The sequence below is a fragment of the Mastigoproctus giganteus genome, chromosome 14 (assembly GCF_048544385.1).
Source record: "Mastigoproctus giganteus isolate SK-2022 chromosome 14, ASM4854438v1, whole genome shotgun sequence".
In the NCBI taxonomy this organism is placed as follows: domain Eukaryota; kingdom Metazoa; phylum Arthropoda; class Arachnida; order Uropygi; family Thelyphonidae; genus Mastigoproctus; species Mastigoproctus giganteus.
The window spans coordinates 8,753,377-8,774,547 of NC_143588.1; the positions used below are offsets into that span (position 1 = coordinate 8,753,377).

General features: G+C 36.8%; 1 protein-coding gene across 1 annotated transcript in view; it reads left to right on the plus strand.

The window, feature by feature from the left end:
- LOC150074971 (uncharacterized) overlaps window positions 1–21,171 on the plus strand; it is a 286,394-nt gene that overhangs the window by 130,998 nt on the left and 134,225 nt on the right. The window contains exons 3-4 of the mRNA XM_090388694.1: window positions 11,310–11,459; window positions 15,185–15,448. Coding sequence (XP_090244820.1) covers window positions 11,310–11,459; window positions 15,185–15,448 — 414 coding nt within the window. The remainder of the gene's footprint in view (window positions 1–11,309; window positions 11,460–15,184; window positions 15,449–21,171) is intronic.

The window sequence follows — 21,171 nt, forward strand, 5'->3', positions numbered from 1 at the left end:
TTACATGCTTACGTTTTACTAAAGCACATTTCTGGAGGTCACTACCATAAAACAATAAAAACAATTTGCAGTTTCCAGTTTATTGGTGGTTCCTGCTAGTGGAGTCTGTTATAAATGGGTAGTAAAAGTCAATCTAATTACATTTGCGATAATTCCAATAGCTGGAATTCTGTGGGTTTTTACGTTATTATGTTAAATGTGTTTCCCCTTCCACGAAATCATAAAAACAAATAAATTTTTAGAATCTTCTCTTCATTCCTACTGTGTTGTGTTCAGTTGGGGTGATTCCGTCACATTCGACTACCATTTCTTGTAAACACAAAGTGAGTCGTGCATAAGCGAATTACGTTTGTGTTATATGCGACATCATTCTCCTATTTATAAATCGTGTATGATCGAATTCATGTAGTGTAAACACGTGTTATATGAGGACTGACTGTACTTGGATTTCAGGAAAGCTTTTGATACTGTTGCACATGGAAGACTACTGTACAAATTGTAGCGGTTTGGCATTAAGGGTAAGTTTCTACAATGGATAAAGGGATGGTTGAGTAGGAGACGACAGAGAGTGGTAATCAATGGACTCTACTCTTCATAGACAAATGTTATTAGTGGAGTTCCCCAGGGTTCAGTGTTGTGCCCATTGTTGTTTTGTGTATTCATCAATGATATTGATGAAGGTATATCAGGATTAATGTCCAAATTTGTAGATGATACAAAGTTGGCAGGGTTGTTAACAACAGTAAAGACAGTATGCTACTCTGACTGGATCTAGATAAGTTGGGCAAATGGGCTGAGAAATGGCAACTGAAGTTTAACATTGACAAATGCAAAGTTACTGCATATGGATAGCAATAACCCAAGAGAAATGTACCAAATATGTGGCTACACTCATGAAAGTGGAAACTGAAAAAGACCTGGAGGTAATTGTGCAGTCAAATATGAAGTTCGCTGAGTGCAGACAGGCTGCCAGGGCAGGTCATGGAGTCTTGTCAATGATGTATAGGAAATTTGCTAGCAGGGACAGGGAATGATGTAGAGTTGCTAGAATGAGTACAAAGAAGGGCAACAAGATTGGTCAGGGGAACAGAGGGGTGCTCTCACCAAGAAAGGCTTACGTTCTGCAAATTGCACTGCCTGGAGAGTAGGCACCTGCGAGGTGATCTGATTGATGTGTATAAGGCCTTGATGGGTTGAGCAAGCTGAATGCTGATGTGATTCTTCTTCTTGCTCTGATTAAGAACCTGAGGGGGAGCATAGATTCAAATTGAGAAAAGACAGTTGTAGAATAGATGTTCAGAAATTTGTCTTTAGCCAACTGGTAGTTGATTATTGGAACAGACTTCCATCTTTTGTTGTGAAAGTTGATAGCCTAAATAAATTTAAGGCTGAGCTGGACAGGCAATTTGGAATGAATGGAGGGGTAAAATGGGAGGGTTTTTTTATGGCTTCATAAGCTTGCTTTCTTGCATTGTATGCCTCTGCTAATGCTAATCAGATTCAAATTCTTTTAATTTATTTACAAATACCCTACACAAATAAAGTTTTGTGTCTTTTGGGTTTTTACAACCCTGAAGTTTTTTAAACACTTTTTTTCATTGGTGACCCAGTTTGAGGTTGGCATTCGAAGTGAGTGGACGCGCTTAGACAGGGCTGGTCAGTTAAGTGGTTTACTTTTGGATAGTGCTTTTAAATATTTGATTTATTTAGATATTGTTGTATTATTTTGTTATAGGTTTTCCTGTAACTGTTTCATTTTAATAATATTATAGATATAATTATTTAAAGTTACTTTCATTGATATTTATTTAATTTTATAATGGTAGTTACGAGATCTGCCTTAAACACGTCACAGGGTATCGTGACTCACACGGAAATAGCAGATGGCGATTTACAGGTGAGTCATGATTTAATCCGTTGTAGAACCTGTGGAATGTTTTCCAAGGTCGACCTGGTGACTAATCCTACCTCACCTGGGGATTCTTTTCTTTGTGATCGATGTAAGGAGCGCACCGATCTTAAATTACAATTTGGTGCACTGATGGAACAATTTGAGTCCCTGAAAAAACGAGTGCTTGCCCTCGAAAATAATGCATCTGGGAGCTCGTCAGGGAATCAAAACTCCAGCAATCTACCAAGTGATGCACGCCTGATTCGAGCCTCAAAACAGAAAAACCAAGTGCAAACTACTCTGGTTAAAAAGGACATTGTTTTATTAGGAGACTCCATTGTCAGGGAAACGGGGATATTTTTTGTAATAAAGATAGGTGGAGCAGAATCAGGGTATGTCTGCCGGGAGCAACTATTGATGATGTCACCAACAGATTGTCAGATTTTAAAGGGGGTAAAGAAAATATTATTATTCATGTGGGGACAAATGACATTAAACGTACACGATCTGACGATTTGTTGGAAAAATACAGGACCATGCTGAGGAAATGTCGCAAGCTAGGCCATAATGTCTATGTGTCTGCAATTCTGCCCAGACACGATAGGAGGGATTATATGTTAAGAGCCTTGTGGATTAACTCAAGACTTGAAGGAATCTGCAAGGCTTTAGGGGGTAAATTTCTATCAGCATGGCCCACACTTGTAGGTAGAAGGAATTTGTTTTGTAAAGACGGGATACACTTAAACAAAGGTGGTGCAAAAGTTTTTGCCAGTATTATTGAGGATACCTTAAAGGTTCAGGGAAATTGCTAGTTAGGGGGGATGTGGGTAATACTGACACGCGTTTATCTGATAATATTGGTCAATGTAACTCTTGCACATACCTTAAGAGTTCTTATCTGTTACCCCAACTGGACGTATTATCTAGATGTTCTGGGGGCAAAGACGTTTCACGTGCGTGGGTAGCTAATATCAGGGAAGAGAGCCTAAAAAACTTCAAGGGTTGTGTTAGGGTTGTTAAATATATAAGAACAGTAAATCTTAATTGTTTATACAGTAACATTAGAAGTGTCGTCAATAAAATGAGCGAATTCGAACTGCTGGTTAAAACAAGTAATGCGGACATAATAGGGCTTACAGAGACGTGGTGCCACCCGGAAATTGGGGATGATGAGTTTCAGTACGGCTTGTGTAATGTATTTAGGAAGGATAGGTTAGATAGAAGGGGTGGTGGGGTAATGCTTCTTATCAGAAGCAGCCTGAATGCGACGATAGCTTTCTCGGATTCAGACGTTTCACATGCTAGTATAGAGTCTGTATGGTGTGAGATAGTTGGAAACAAAGGTATAATGCGAGTAGGAGTAATCTACAGACCAGGTGATTGTGAAGATTATGACAAAAGCCTCTACATGCAAATGGAATGGGCAAGTAAGCGTCAATGCCTTATTATGGGTGATTTCAATTTGCCTCTGATTGATTGGAGTAAATGGGAAGGAAACTCGACATGGGGAACAAAATTTTTAAATCAACTAGATGACTGTTATTTGTATCAACATGTCAGGGAAAGTACTAGAGAAAAGAATATCCTAGACCTCATCATCACACATGAATCAGATGACATAACAGGGCTGACAATAGAGGAACCAGTAGCAGGAAGTGATCACGGAGTTCTACAGTGGATGATGATGAGAGAGGTAGCAGAAGTAAAAGGCAAAGGAATGGGTTTTAATTTCAGAAAAGGAAATTACGATGCCTTAAGGTACTACATGGCCTCTATTAACTGGGTAGATATCGCGCAGAGAATGAATACAATTGAACCGTGGTACGCTTTTAAAACATTAATCACAGATGCCTTGAATGCGTATATACCATTAAAAAAAATACTCCACGAGAAGGGTTCCAAGTTGGATGAATAGTGAAGTTGCCGCATTACTTGAGCAGAAAAAGGTGGCATGGAAAGGTTACAGAGCAATAAAAAGTACTGAAGCCTATAATAGCTACAAGGTGATGTGTAATAGAGCCACAGAAAAGGTTCGACAGACAAAGGCAGTTTATGAGAAATCACTAGCAAACAGAGCAAAGAGGGGAGATAAAGAATTCTTCACATATATAAATGCCAAGAAGAGCAGGACAAACCAGATCGGACCTTTACGTAAGGGAAAGGGGGATAGTAATAAATACACCAGCTGCCGTTGCAGATGAACTCAACAGTTATTTTGCATCGATATTTACAAATGAAAAGCCTTTTGTGGCAAAGGGAAATTGTGGGAGCGAAGTTAAAAAATATGTAATTAATGATATTGAAATTTCGCAAGATTATTTAATGAAAAAACTTTCGAGCCTACAGACCAGTAAAGCTCCTGGAGTTGATGGAATATACCCTATAATCTTAAGAGAGGCGACAAGCGAGTGCATTGAACCATTGAGGCTAATTATGCGAGCATCACTAGACTCTGGGGGATTCCCTTGGATTGGAAAAGTGCAAATGTATCTCCCATACATAAGGGTGGCTCTAAAAGTGAAGTTGGAAATTATCGACCTGTCAGTCTGACTTCAGTAGTAGGGAAAATTATGGAGGCAATGATCAAGGGTGGAATTCAGGATCATTTGGATCGAATTGAAATCCTCAAGGATACTCAGCATGGTTTCGTAAAGGGAAAATCATGTTTAACAAATCTGGCTCGCTATTTCGAAAGGGTCACTCACGAGCTGGATTTAGGGAATAATTTCGACATGGTTTATTTAGATTTCAGCAAAGCTTTTGACTCAGTCCCACATGAGCGGTTGCTTTATAAGCTGGAACAGGTTGGAATCCTGGGAAAATCCTTAGATGGACAGAAGGATGGCTTCATAGCAGGAGGCAGAGGGTTGTGATAAATGGCTATTCCTCAGATTGGGTTGATGTAAGAAGTGGGGTTCCCCACGGATCAGTATTAAGACCACTGTCGTTTTTAATTTTCATAAACGACATTGATGAAGGGATAGAGGGCGTGATGTCTAAATTTGCAGATGATGTTAAAATTGGTAGAGTAGTTAATGATCACTGTCAAGCTGAGCTTCTTCAGGGAGACCTAGATAGACTTCAGGAATGGCCAGAAAAATGGCAGCAGTGCTTTAATCCAACAAAGTGTAAGGTATTACACCTGGGAAACAGTAATCCCAAAAAAACGTATTCACTTGGTGGAGTTAAACTAAACCCAGTACTGGAGGAAAGGGACTTGGGTGTTACGATACGGTCAGACATGAAATTCTCTGAGCATTGTAAACAGGTTGCAAGGAAGGCCCATGGTGTCCTATCGATGATCTGTCGAACTTTTGCAAGTAGAGATAGGGACGTGATAATCCCATTATATAAGGCTAGACCACACTTGGAATACTGTGTTCAAGTATGGAGACCGCACCTAAAGAAAGACATCGAGCTTCTTGAAAGGGTGCAAAGACGGGTAACTCGCCTGGTGAGATTGGCAAAAGGGCATCCTTATGAAGAAAGACTTTGAATATGTGGGTTGCAGAGTTTGGAAACTAGACACCTTAGAGGAGATTTGATTGAGGTGTTTAAGGCTCTGAGAGGCATCAGTAAAATGAATGAGGACAAAATTTTCAAGATTATAAATGATGCTAGAACTAGGGGACATAAATTCAAGTTACGGGGGGGAAATGTTTAGATTGGACTGCAGGAAGTTCTATTTTAGCCAGCGAGTTATAAATTACTGGAATAAGTTGCCTTCATGGGTGGAAGAGGCTGACAGTTTGGGGAAATTCAAAGGTCATGTGGATAGTACTTTCGGGTAAGGGAAGCGTATAGGATGATAGGTTTAAATTCCTTTTTATTTATTTTTTATTTTATTTTTTTTATTTATTAATTATTATTATTTATTTATTTATTTTTTGTTTTTATCATTGTTTTGTTCGGATTTTTTTTTTTTTTTTTTTGGCTGGTGCAGCATAAGCCATAGGCTTTCTTGCACCATGCGGTTACTAATACTAATACATGTGACTTCTAGTGGTTTTTTACACCTCTTTCAGTGTTTTTTTTTTTTTTTTTTTTTGTGCAAAATATAATTGCAAGTTTGACAATTCACAAGGATGGTGCAAGTTTGATTTTGACCTTTGTCACAAATCTGAGCCATTCAAATTGCCCCATCCCAAATTAATAGTTTGTCTTAAGGCATCCTCACTGATGTGTGCTTACCACTTCCTCTGTTCAAATAAATTCTATCTTTACCAAGCAGGCCAAGCTGGGAATATTTTTTTTCTCTTTCTTCATAAGCCTTGTAGAATACCTCAAATCTAGAATTAATCTACAAAAACATTTTATCCCTTTTCACAGCATTTTCACAACATGACCTTATATTTCTTCAGCAAGCCATTTATGTGTTAAGTCATAAGTCATTCACATGGATCACCACACACTTTTAGTACCCTTAAAACTGATAGCTTATTCGTTGCATCATCAATCTTCTCCCCTTTTTTTTATGAAAACACCACACAAAAGGGTTTACAACCCATGGTACTTTTCTTTCCTCTTGTACTGTGCATGTGTTGAAATTAGACTATTTTTTGAAATTAGGCTTGAATTTCTTTAGATTGAAATTTTTGGGAAATACATGAGAAGGAAGGTTGTTCCTTAACACAGAAGTAGAAAGGATAAATTGAAAGAAGTAGAAGTAGAGGAAAAATTGATTTTGTGAGTTTGGAGTATGTATTTGTATTAATATTAGCCATGTGGTACAAAGAAGCCTGAAGCTTTTGCTGCACCAGCCAAAAACTAATAATTAATAATAAATAATAAATCAATATGATAATAAGTTATAATAAAAATATATTAAATACATAAAATGTGTATTTATGTATTTAATACATAAATACATATTTATGTATTATTTATGTATTGAACAAAATCGCAAGAAGGAAAACTTTTTTAGAATGATTAAATATGTCATAAATGTCATCATGTGAGGCACCACTAGAGGTCACTGGTAGTGTGTGACACTGTGTTATGCCGCCTCTTTTTCTCAACTTTGATGTCTTGTTCACTCTCACACAGATATATGAAGATGAGGAAATGGTGCTTCCTGAGACTTAAGTATTTAATGTTGGTATTTAACCTCATGAATGATTATTTAATTAAAACTTCTATTAGCAAGGGGAAATGACTAACCAAAATGAAATATCTGGTTTATTAGTGGTTCATCTGCTCAAAGTACACTATGGAATATTTTTAAATATTTCCACTTTGGGCTGATCCAAGGTATATCAGCACTTAGCAACAGTTATGGGTGTAAAGCTGTTGAGGGCACTATCTTGACTATCTATTCCGCTTAGGCCTATTCATTTCTGCTTTATTATTGTAAAAAGACCATTATTGTATAATGGTGGTGCCATTATACAATAATGGTCTTATAGTTGTGTCTGGCACGTGCTTCCATGTGCCAGGCACAACTATAAATATGCTTGTGCACCTCGATGGGACAGTAGTGTGATTTCGAGTGAATGCAAGATGCTGTGATTGATGGAATTTCCCAGATTTCCAGCACAAAATGATAACTGAGCAGCACATAAGTAGGTGGTATGTACGTGACATTTCAACAGCACTGATGAACTGTAGATCGGTGATTGGTGATGTGATCTGCAAATGGAAGCTGGTGGTGACACTATCATGAAACAACCCAGAAAACCTTTGAAGCCGAAGGAACATGACAAGAGATCCCTGCAAAGTTGAACAGTGCTGACTAATTGTGCCACATGTTTGGAAATAGCTGTAGAAAAGGCATGCAACTGAAACTGAACTTGGCAGACAACATGCAGTGGTTCTTTCATCTGTCTTTGTAGCAGAATATATTTCTGGTTTCCCTTATGAATTGAATCACAGTAAGATTATCTCCATTAAAGTGAAGGTTTAGTGAATTTGTTTATTTTTTGCCTTTCCTCTCCTTTCCATATTGTCTAGTCTAGACTAGTGGTTTCCATACCATATGCCCAGCACTTTAATATTCCACAGCCTTCTTGAGATGTGATGTTTGATTGGGGAAAACTCCATCGAGTTCAATGGCAATCTCTCTTTTGGTGTGCTGTAAAATAGAGCCTTTAACTGCAGCATTATTTTGATATCAAAAGTTTTGGTAATATGGGCAATTTGTGGCTTGTACCTACAGGTGGCCAATCAGTGCAATTTAATTATAAATCTTATTGATGTAGAAATTTTTTTGAGGGAGTACTTTAAGCAGCTTGATCTTAGAAGTGCTGATGGATTATTCCCAGACCACATGTTTTGTGATACTTCCTCACTTTTTTAATGGCCGAATTGCTGTCCTTATTAACTGGCAGTTTCATGCGCAAAGGTCTTAATGTTTGAAGCTGATGCTGTAATAAAGACAGTAATTCAGTTACAGAAGTGGTGTAGGAAGTATCACGAAATATCTGTGAATAATCCACAATCCTTTAAGAAATTACAGACAGCCTACACTCTATTCAGGTTGAAGCTTATTTTCTCACTATTTTCCATTTTTATTTGCCTTTGCACCATGCCATTAAAATAACTTAGAAATTTCTTTTTTTTTTTGTTTCTGACTGTTTCTGCCTTTTGTACTTCATTTTTGTATTTTTCCATATTTACTGAAAAACACATAAGTAATTCCATCAGAATTACTTATGTGTTCCATCAGAATTACTTATGTGTATCATTAAAATTGAGAAAGGAGTTCGACAAGGAGACACAATATCTCCGAAGCTGTTTACTGCTGCCCTTGAGGAAGCTTTCAGAAGATTAGACTGGTCGCAGAAAGGAGTCAATGTGAACGGAGAGTACCTAAACCATTTACGATTTGCAGATGACATTGTGGTCATAAGCCACGATCCCCAAGAATTAGAGGAAAATCTTAATCAGTTATGCACAGTTAGTAAGGATTTTGGACTAAAGATGAATATGGCTAAAACAAAAGTAATGATGAACAAGTATGCCACGGAAAGGGAAATAATGATTGAAGGAGCAGTAATTGAAAAGGTGGAGTCATATACTTATCTGGGACAAGTTATTAGCTGTAATAATGATAAATGGCTGGAAGTCAAGAGAAGAATAAATTTTGGATGGATAGCATTCAGGAAATATAGTCACATACTGAAGAGCAATATCCCAGTTTGTCTGAAACGTAAAATAATGAATCAATGTATACTCCCCACCATGACTTATGGAAGTGAAACTTGGGCACTCACCAAAAGAATGGAAGAGAAGCTAAGAACTACACAGCGAAGAATGGAACGAATTATATTGGGAATCAGACTGTTAGATAAGAAGAGAAACACATGGATTAGGCAGCAAACTCAAGTAAAGGACATTCTTATCAAAACTAAAGAACTAAAATGGTCTTGGGCAGGACACATAGCTCGAAGACATGATGACAGATGGACTAAGAAAATAACAGAATGGTACCCAAGAGGAGCTAGAAGAAAACCTGGAAGACAAAGGCGGAGGTGGATAGATGAAATTCATGAGTTTTTGAGTAGTAAATGGATGGCCAGTGCTCAAAACAGAAGGAACTGGAAAGTTGCTGGAGAGGCCTTCATCCTGCAGTGGATTGAAAATGGCTGATGATGATGATGATGATGAATTCCATCAGAAACATTTACGGAAACCCTCCCAGCTCTTGCATTTCCAGAAACTTTGGAGCATCACTCTTCATTTCTTGGTAAGCAGTTATTTTTTAACTTCTCATGTTAATTCAGCCAGAAGTTGGGAGAAATGCCATTAATGTCCTATTGATTTTGATCCAGATAACAGTAGTGTTATTATTATTATTATTATTTATATAAGGGGGACACACATATCAATTTATTAAGAAGGAATGCAAATTACTAAGAAGTAAAGTATCAAAAACTGTTTGAACAATTTATTTAAATTTCATAAATAACATCATGTAAATATAACAGCAATAAATAATAATAATTTAATATGGGACTAATATACTTCAAGATTTAAATTATACAAATTACTTCTTGATAAACTGGCATATTGCCCACCCTGAATATTAATTGTGTCATCTGCATCACATTGCATTGCTCTTTACATAATAAAGCAGTAATGAAAAAACTGCATGAATTGAAGTTGAATGTAACATGGTATATTAATACTTTTTCATGTTTTTATTCCAGTTAGTGTTCATATTAATAACCACACTGTGCCTGTCAGCACCCGTTGACAGAAGTTGCAGTTCCTAACAACAGCTAGGTATAGTTTGGTCTTTTAAATCTAAATAAAAAAGAAATATGTGGAATCCACCACAGGTAAATTCCACGTATTTCTTTTTTCTTTCTTTTTTATCTGACTTAAGACTTCTGTGAGCTTAAAAAACCCCAGTTAATCTAGTTTATTTGCAACCCTGATAATCAAGAGTCTTCTGTGTGTTACAATATACATCTGATAACTGGCATCCACTGCCAATAAGTAGTGATACCACTTGGTTCCACCTCTTCAAGAAGATATGAGTTCAAACCCTGTCAATGATTGAGAAACTGATTGTGGCATTTTTCAGTGGGACCAAATTAGCCATTCTGAGTAAACTGTAGGGTTCCTTGTGATTTTCTGGGTTTTTCCCCCTTTTCCATTCTGCAGATATACAAATCAGCTGTAGTGAGCATAACCTCAATGGCTCACATCTGGTGAGTATGGGCTTGGTGCACCCAGAGTCCTGAGCTGGATATCATCATTTGTCTCTTTATTGTTGATTTCCTTCTACTTCTGACTTTTGTTCTCTCTCTCTCTCAGAGTAACTCAGAAATTTTTTTTTTTGGATGGTACAGCAAAAGCCTCAGACTTCCTTGCACTAGATGTCTAATCTATTATAATAATATACATATCGGTATATTATTATAATAGATTATAATAATATATAATATACATTATTCGGGGGTTTTTTTTTTGTTTTTTTTTTTTTTTTTTTTTGGCTGGTGCAGCATAAGCCATAGGCTTTCTTGCACCATGTGGCCATTACTAATACTAATATCGATATATGTATATTATTGTAATAATAATATAATAATAATAATGTACATGTCATTTTAATATGTTAAACATGTATATTATTATAATAATAATATAATAATAATAATATACATATTATTTAAATATGTTAAACATGTATATAATAATAATAATAATAATAATAATAATAATAATAATAATAATATGCATATATGCATATTAGATTTATCTGTTTATACTTATACTTACTTATATACCTCTTATATGCATATTAGTGTATACTATATTAGTAAACAGAAGTTATTTTATGTTGTGAAGGTATGTACAATAACATAAGTTTATAATTGGTAACATAAGTTTATAATTGGTATTATCAAGTGTAATTGATATGATTATGAATAGAAATGAGCCTATAGAAAGATGGTCCTTTTTATTATTTTAGGAAGTATCTTTGACATTGTACGACAGCAGAATCAAGCATGCCCTGGAGATAATGGTGATAGAGGAATCTGTCTTCCTGCACGAGAATGTGAGCAGCGAAGAGGAGAGAGTATTGGAGTCTGTGTGAATGGAGTATATCGATGTTGTTACTGTAAGTTAAACCTTCTTCACTGTAACTGCTTTTTACGGTTCATTTAATTTTTATTTTATTTATTTATTTTTTATCTCCAACACATGGTAAATATAATCAGTAAATTTCAAGTCAGTGAAGGTCTGGAAACTTTGGTGCACCACCAAGAAACACTGCTTCGTACTTCATTGTAATTCAGCAATTAACAGTTTGGAATTCATATTCATTTCACTGATCTCATTCGGATTTCATTTCTGATCTTAAACATGTCTCTAATGAGGAATGTTCTAAATGTCATAACTCAGCTCTTTAAAAAGCTGAGTTGTGGCATTTAGCCCTCCTCTCCCCAATATTGGATTGGAAAGATAGGTAATCATTGTGTAGCTGCTATAACACCACCGGACTTAAGCTTTTTGAGTCCATAGATGTTACATTTAGAAATGCATACTATTTGTAAGTAAAATATATAGTATATTAAAATTGATACATCTGATTTCATGTAAGGCTGTACTGCGAGTTGTTCACAACTCCTGGCTGATAAAAAAAATTAACTTTACCAAGCTGTCCACAATCCAACAAGAAGTTTACTTGACATCTCATAGTAGCACCCTTCTGCACATATATGATGATATATCATCAGGTGATATTGCCTAATCACATGTTCTAGATAGTAAAATTATAAAGTTGCTTTAATGGTGATCCCAGACACAAAAGGTATTGGAACTTATAGCACTCAACTGCCATAATAAACCTTATAGTACCTGACTATTATAACCCAAAGGTTGAGAAGACCGATGATATTTATTGACATTGGACTTTAATTCCTGTAGAATGAAATTTCCAGGAAACAGGTATGAAATAAAATTATTCCAAACAGACTTGATCTCACAAGGTTCACCTTTGATCAGTGTGTTGTAGATCATTGGAATAAATTGCCTGCCACAGTGGTCGAGATGGAAGTTTCAAAGTGGAATCACTTTTTAGGGATGGGGAAGTACTAAGTGATTGGGCAGTAATTTTTCCATTTTTTTTTTTTTTTTTTTTTTTAGAGCTGCAGAGAAAGTCTGCTTCACTGCATCATTAGCCATATTAATGCTAATTTTTTTTTTTTTTTTTTTTTTTTTTCATTTCCTTCTTGGTAGTACTGTGGTTTTGTATGGTTGCACTCTCTCTGTAATTGTGTGGAATTCTGAAGTTAGCTGATGCTTAGAAATACATTTGAGCAGGATGTAGAGAACTTTTATGCAGTTTTATTATGACGATGAAGTCAGTTAATATTTGTCTGTGTTCTATTATATATTTTCTTGGAAACTCATTTCCCCCCCCCCCCCCAAATAGACAAATCTGCCATACAATATCCTGAATCCTCATGCTCAAGTTCTATGCAACCCATTTATAACACTGGCATTAAAAATATCGAAAAATTACCAAGAAAAATTACTGAAATCTTTTTTCTTATTTTAAGTAATTTCAAATATGACAACAGTTATAAATTATAAATATTGATAGTTACAAAATAAAATAAAATAACAATGTGTGTTGTTATTTGAGAGAGAGAGAGAGACGTTTAATTTGTGACATCTGCCAATTGATAATAGTGCACTCTTAAGTAATTAGACATTTTAATAACAAAAGAAAGGATTAATGCATTTAAATTAAAAATAAAAAATTTTAATTTCATATTTCATATTCATGAAATATGAATATGAAATATGAATATTTCATTTTATAATCAAAGGTGTGTTTGATTTCATGAATATGAAGCTGCAGCATCATCAGACAGAGACATTTATTTATATCTCGAGAATACCCTTCATATTTTATTATTTATATATATATGTATGTGCATATACAGGGTGGCCATAATTAAAGTATCCCTATTATATAAATTCAGAGCTCTCTGTAGCTCTAAGTAATAAGCAAAATGCCACCAAAATTAGTAAGTAAACTATTCAAGGCATGGGGAGAAAGTTTCCGTGAAAACAAAATTAGTTCAAAAATCTGTCAATAGGGGGATAATATGGTGCTGTATAAGAGGAAAGATATGACAAAGTACCAACAAATAAATAACTAAGACAAACTTTAATGAAATTACAAATTTTTATTTGTTCTCTTACAAAAAAACAAAGAAACTGAACTAAACTGCCAAAAATCACATGGTGTAAGGTCAGGCGAACACGGTGGCCATGCAATGGGAAATGACTAATGACTCTTTCTGCAGTAAAGTGATGCCGGAGAAGCTGCTGTACTGGTTGTGCGATATGAGGAGCCCATCTTTCATAAAAATTCTCATCCAGGCATCCTTTTTGCTACAGTTGAGGAATAACGAAACTGCTCAGCATGTGATGATATCTTTGTGCTGTAATGGAACAGGTGGCTGTTCCTGCTGGGTGCAATTCCTCGAAAAAATATGGCCCTAGGATGAAATTTGAAGACACATCACACCAGATGGTGATTTTCAGCGAGTGCAATGGGATTTACTGAATAGCATGTGGTGCTTCTGAAGCCCATATTCGGCAGTTTTGAGTGTTGACAGTCCAAGATGAAAATGGGCCTCATCTCCCCAAAGAATGTTCCATGGCCAGGCATCGTCCACTTCCATTCTGGCCAAAAACTTTAAAGAAAATGCCATTTGTTTTTCAGGATCATCTCTTTGCAGCTGCTGCTGGTGACTGATCTTGTATGGATAATAATGGATTAGTTTCCGAAGAAAGAATTTTCCACACAGTGGAATATGAGACATCCAATTGCCTCGTTACTCCCCATGCGCTACTAGTTCCAGCAGCTGCATACATGGATTGGTTGACAATAACCATTGCAACTTCCTGCTACCTGAGGTGAAACAGGCTTCCTTCCTCTTCCAGGCTTAACAACAAAGTACCCAGTTTCCTCAAATTTGTTAATCATCCTTCTAACTGCTGCAGCCGATAAAGGACCTTGACGTAAGTTCTTACAGTGTCTAAATTCATGCAGAGTGGCTGATGCATTGCATCCATTAACATAGAAAACTTCGGTATTAAAGTGCTATCAGGCAGAGTGAGACGCATTATTAACGGTAAACTTACAGAATATGCTTGCGATGTTTGCGTTGTGCCTTTATAGCTCTCTGCCACTGAGAAAATTAAATTAACTCAGATTTATGCAAATTTTTTGCTCTCTTAGGTGTCTTATTTTTTAGTTTGGATTTAAAACTTTAGTGCAATTCAGCTTCTTTGTTTTTTTGCAAAGAGCACAAATAAAAATTTGTAATTTCATTAGGGATACTTTAATTATGGCCACCCTATATATATGCACACACACACATATTTGAAATAATTTAAATATTAGAGTACTTTAGAAAATAATTTAATTTAGTCTACTATCCCTCCTCCCTTCCTGTCCTGTCTATCCTTTCTGTACACATTGTACTCCCCAAATTCCAATTCTGCACTGCTTATGTCTGTGTGACACCACATCTCCAATATCCCAAATCCGTCCTTGACAGATTGCAACTGCCCATTGAATATTCTGCCAATTAATTTAATATTTATATTTATCACATATTGAACATTTAAAATTTTAATCATGTTTACTGATAGTAGACCTATTTCAGTATACCTCTGTTGTATTTTGATTAACTGTTCATCTTAGTCTTATAGTACTCCTGTTATGTGAGTGTAATTCCTTGTTCCTTGAATGTTATGAGTGTTATATATATTTCAGTTCCTTGATGTGTTTTATTTATATAGCTTTTTTTTTTTTTTTAGTTAAATTTACTTGCAATGGAGTGACAACACAGAATGAAACCACATTTGTCAATCCCCACTATCCCCATGGTGAGAATGGTACTAAGACATGTCAGGTTACAGTGGAGAAACAACCAAATGTTTGTCAGCTGAGATTAGATTTTGAAGAATTTAACCTGTCCCAGCCAGATGTCCTTGGTCTCTGTACAAAAGATTCTTTCATGGTCAGAACAACAGTAGGAGAACGCCTGCCTATCCTCTGTGGCGAAAATGGAGGACAACACCGTAAGTTTTTCTTCTCCATTTCTTTATAACATTATGAAAATCAAAGTACATTCTCTTGGTATACTTGGTGGAGGATGTTGCACATTCTCCACCAGGATGCCTGTAATAAGCAGTTGCTATAGCAATGCTATTGCAGACTTTTTGATGTGGTACTTTATTTACAGACTCATGTTGGAATTGAATATTGTTTAGCAAATGTCTCAAAGTTTATTTCTCATCTTGATTGATGATTAATACAAAATGGATGAAGTTTATCACTGATTTTTTTTATTACAAATTGTATCAAACTAAAAGTTCACCATTACCAAGAAACTGCTGTTACTGTATCAAAATAAATACTGTACACAGGTGACTTGTTCAATTACTTCCACATAATCACTCAATTTATTTAGACACTTTCAGTAGAGTACATTCAAATTTCTATATCTGTTCAGTTGGAAGTTGTGCCTTGCTCTTAAATAATGTCCTTATCATTGATTGGAAGACTCTTGACTACTTGCCATGCAGTTTCTCTCTAACTTCCATCTGTTTGGCCAGTTAAAAAATCATTTCAAGGACAGCAGTGGCACACCCAGAATTTTTTTTTTTTTAGGTGCTGGTACTTTCTGCATAGGTAGTTTTTATAAGTGTAAAGAGTAGACAGTACAATTTCATTATTGTAATTGCAACTTTAGTTGCAATTAAAATTATGTTAATAAGCTCAGCCATCTGCATACTCTGTGTTTTATTTAATACAATAAAGCAATACATTTCTAAAGGGTAGGGAACTTTTTTTTGAAACACTTGTATTTTTATATTTTTAACACACACAGACTGGCATATTCATGCAAAGATGTAAAATATAAATATGAATAATAAAATATCAAACATTTATAAATCTAATAAAATAATGTGCTCTGTGCTCATTTATATACTCATTAAATATTTTGATCCGCTCCAAATAAATAAATAATAATACAAATAATCTAAATTATGGTCATGGCTAGGAGTTTAACAAATAAATTGGGGGGGAGGGGGGGAGCTTAAAATCGAAGTAAAATTGATATAATAAAAATACAAATGACAGTCACAACCAAAAATGAACCATGAATAGAAAAGTGACAAAAAATAAGGGATACTCTTATATCACGAAATGAACAACCTCTTCATAAAGCATGTTCAGGAATCTGACTATTCAGGGATTTTGCAGAGGTGGTGCTGTGACCTTTAGATGTAAAATTTTTTTGCAAGATATGGATTGTGACCTCCTAAGGGAGGTCACGGTCCACATCTTGGATGGATTGAAAGGAATCTCTCTGAGTTAATGCAATAGTTAAGATCAGTGCCAGGGTAAGTTGATCTGAGTCGAATGGGGGAAGTGCATCCCAAAAGTTCAGCTCAGGATGAGGTCTGCTATCAGCTTCACCAAGAATAGGATCTCTCTCTCTCTCTCTCTCTCTCTCTCTCTCTCTCTCTCTCTCTCTCTCTCTCTCTCATTGTATTAGGTCAGATATTCTACCAATGCCAAGGGAAATTGGGCTATGAGGGTAGTTCTTTGCTCTTGAGGTAAATGGAATATCGTCATTTTACACTTAAGGAGCCAGTATTCTGCTGTAAACACCCTCTTCACAGTTTGAGAGGCTGATGCTCATATTTCATTCCCATAGAGTAGTATTGGATATATAACTGTTGTGATGTACATATTTGCACTCACTGCATGGCACTGAACATACGCTAAGTGGCAGCTGTATTAGGCATGACTAACTACTAGCGAGGAGGTTTCTCTTTATCTTTCAGAACAATCTGGATCCATTGTGGTATAGAATAAGTGCAAAGTGTGTTAGTTGTCTGATAGCACCAGGGGGGTAACCCCTGGTGCTATCAGACAACTCCACGTTGTGTACAGTAATATCGCGACTTACGCGAACTCAGAGTTACGCAGTTCTTGGATTTTTTCATTTGGCAACACTGCCGCCCACTATCTTGAAGGTCGTTTTTCATACGCTATCGATATACAGTGCGATGGCGGAGAGTGAGAGTGAAAGGTGAACAAAATTCAACTTTGCTGCACACATATATAAGAATTTGTATTCCAACTGTCATATTTATATGTGTGCGTTCGAATTCATGCTCAACTTTTGTCGGAAATTACATCGTTTTCATGAGAGAAATGGATCGCGTCAGCCGAACTGTATATCGATGGCATATGAAAAATGACCCTCAGTGTTTCTCTTGCTGTGATACGCATTGGACGTGTTTTGCGCGAACTCTACATGCACAGTTACGATTCTACAATCGACGAAAGTTAAGATTGTTTTGTTATACGTTTTCTAAACCCTTAAAAAAAACTGTCTTTCAAATGAAGTAAATCTGATTTTCCTGCACCTAGTAGGCGCCTCCGTAGCCAGGTGGGAAGGAGCAGCAGTGCATAGCACACGCTTCTTGATTAGACCGGGGTTCGAACCCGTCACCACCAAATACGGAGGATGCGGAAAGGTCAGGGTATGACCACCGCATATCCTGGAGCAATATGGCCTTAGTTGCTAATGCTCCTAAAAAACCAAAATAAACAAAACAAACAAAACAAACCTGCACCTAGTAAGAAAAGGAAAACGATATCTTTGGAATGTAAACTTAACACTATCAAGGATTTTGTTAGCAGAATGAAAATTTGTGAATTGGCTACCGGAATCCACAGTAAGAACGATCATAAAAGATAAAGAAAGAATTCTCGAAGCAGTGAAAAATGCTCAAGCATAATTCGTAAACGTCATGGTATTATTGCTGAGATGGAAACAATGCTGAAATTATGGTGTGATAATCAAGTAAAAGTGAAGAATTGTCCAGTCGATCAGAATACTGTGTGCTATCAAGCTAAGCTGATTTTTGAGAGGTTGAAAGAAGAAGCTGGGGAGGCGGGCGAAGATGAAAACTCTGTAACTAGTAACGGTTGGTTCAACCGATTTAAAACTCGCTGTAATTGGCACAGTATTGCGGAGAGTGGAGAGGCGGCAAGTGCTGATAAAGAAGCTGCGTCTTCTTTTCCCGAGACACTCAAGGCTATGATAGAAGAAGGTGACTATAGCAGTCAAACCGTATTTAACGTGGATGAGACTGGCCTGTTCTGGAAGATGTCTAAAAGAACTTTTATCACACATGAAGAAAAAAAACTTTCCAGGCTTTAAGGTTTCCAAAGACCAATTGACAGTGATGGTTGGCAGGAATGCAGGTGGTGACTGCAAGTTAAAACCTCTCTTGATTTATCGCTCCGAAAACCCAAGAGTTTTAAAAAATATATCTAAAATTAGCTTACCAGTGATTTGGAAGTCAAATCATAAAGCTTGGGTGGCAGCTTCCGTTTTTGAGGACTGGTTTGGTCACCACTTCATACCCGAAGTCGAACATTATTGCAAGTCTAAACAGATTCCATTTAAAGTTATGCTTCTTTTTGACAATGCACCTGGTTACCCTCCTGCCGCCCTAATTAATTTCGACCCACGTGTGAAAGTTGTGTTTTTGCCTCCAAACACAACCAGCTTGCTTCAACCGATGGACCAGGGAGTCATCAAAACATTCAAGGCTTACCACACGAGGCATTCGTTTGCACGTCTGAATGAAGCTATGAGACAAAATAGTGAGATATCTTTTAAAGACTTTTGGAAACAATTCAATGTTTTAGATGGCATAAGAATCATTGAAGAATCTTGGGATGAAATTCACAAAAAACATTGAATGGTATCTGGAAGAAACTTTGTCCATTTTTTTCAAAAATGAGACGAAAACAATGCCAGAAACTGATCATGTCGCTTATGTGATAGAAGAAGTTGTTAATCTTGCCAGGAAATTAGATTTGGAAGTCAATGGCGATGATGTCAACGAGCTGTTGGATTCACATAGTCAGGAGCTGACAATGAATGAGCTCATAGAGATGCATGAGCAAAACATCACTGAAGTATCCGACACTTCAGACCCAGTTCCACCAGAAAAGCACATGACAATTGCAAGCTTGACAGAAGGTCTCAGCTCAATTGAAAAGGGCTTAAAAATTTTAGAAAACATAGACTCCAATGAAGAACAAGTTACAGCTACAAAGCAAGGAATAAAAAAATTATTAGCTTGCTACGAAGAAATTCTGCGTGAAAAAAAGAAGGCGCTGTGTCGTCAGACGAATTTGTTAGATTTTATGAAGCCATTGACATCGACATAACATTTTTACGTAACTCATTTATTTTTTTAATACATATTTTGTATTAATATGTATAAAGAACTGCAATTTTATTAAATATTTTTCTTCTAAACTAGTGTTTTTGTTGGTCCTTGGTCCCAATTAAACAAAATTTATATGTATTTATATGCAAAGTTGTACCCCGACTTACGCGAATTCGACTTGAGCAGTTTTCATCGGACCCACCTATCACGTAACTTCGGGTATTACTGTATTCTGTTTGTGTAGGCCAGAGATTTAAAAAGTGTGTGGGGAGTGGAAGGATGTATAGTGTTGTGTACCATTGTTCTTCTGAACATTTAACCGTTGGTTATATTTACCATTACAGTTATTACATTATATTGGGAACATTTACCTAATAGATTATATTTTGTACTCTGGCAGGCCTGCCACCTAGTTTCGGAAGATTTCAGCGACAAGGCAATTTCAAGCCTATGTGAAAAAAAAAAAGAGAGGATTAACACTAGAATATAAAAGGCCGAGAGAGGTTTATGTAAGTGCGGTTTAAATTTGGATGTTATTAATTGATAAATTGTGTGGGGGTGTACACTGGCGAGTTAGACAGAGTAGAGGGAAGACTGAAGGCTGGGGGGGGGGGAAAGAGGTATGAGGATGATAGAGAAGGCAACCCCCAGAAAGTCAGTGAGACTGATGGGGGTTGCCTTCACCAGGCCTATGCCTATACCTCACCAGGCATAAGAAGGGGGAGGCGGAGGGAGGAGACAAGGACCCTTCTCCTCTCCCCCCTTCCTGCCGGGTAGGAGAGTAAAAAAAAACCAGGAGAATGCTCGGTTTGATTGCCAATGTGGCTTGTGGCAGTGAACCTGTTAGTGTCTCCAATGTCTGCGTTTGAAGTCTTGCATGGGATCAGGTCCCGTCTGGGATTTGTGGTCACTTCCTTGTTTCTTCTAATTATGGTGACAGTTCGGTAGATTGCATTTCATGAGATGCAGTCCAGTCCATGGTTGATCTTCTTTATGTTGTCGCGTATTCAGGATCCAGACCTCCGTAGCCAAGTGGTCAGGAGCGGGAGTGCAGTAGCACACGCTCCTTGAATAGACCGGGGTTCAAGCCCCTGACTACTAAATACAGTTGATCTACCAACCCGCACTGGGCCAGCGTGGCAGATTATGGTCCATTTCCCTCAACATGAATTGTTGAGGAGGCTTCCATCCTGCAGTGGAATGATAATGGCTGCAGTTTACCTTTACCTTCTTACCAGGATCCAGATGTGTTGATATACTTGGAACAGAGTCCCATCCAGGGTTTGCTTGGATGGGACTTGTGAAGTCTTGTGACAAGCAAGAACTGTTGTCAATTATTATCTCAGTTGGTAGTATGAATTTTCATTATGCTTTGCTTAGTTATACTAACACAGGTTTTGGGGATGTAGATAGAGGCATCCTCAAAAAAACAATGGAAATGAATCAATCGGGTGAGTGTGGTCTCAAGATTAGGGGTAAAAGTACACTGGGCAAGAGAACTCAGTTTAGACCAAGAAGTCAATGATCTGTCATGA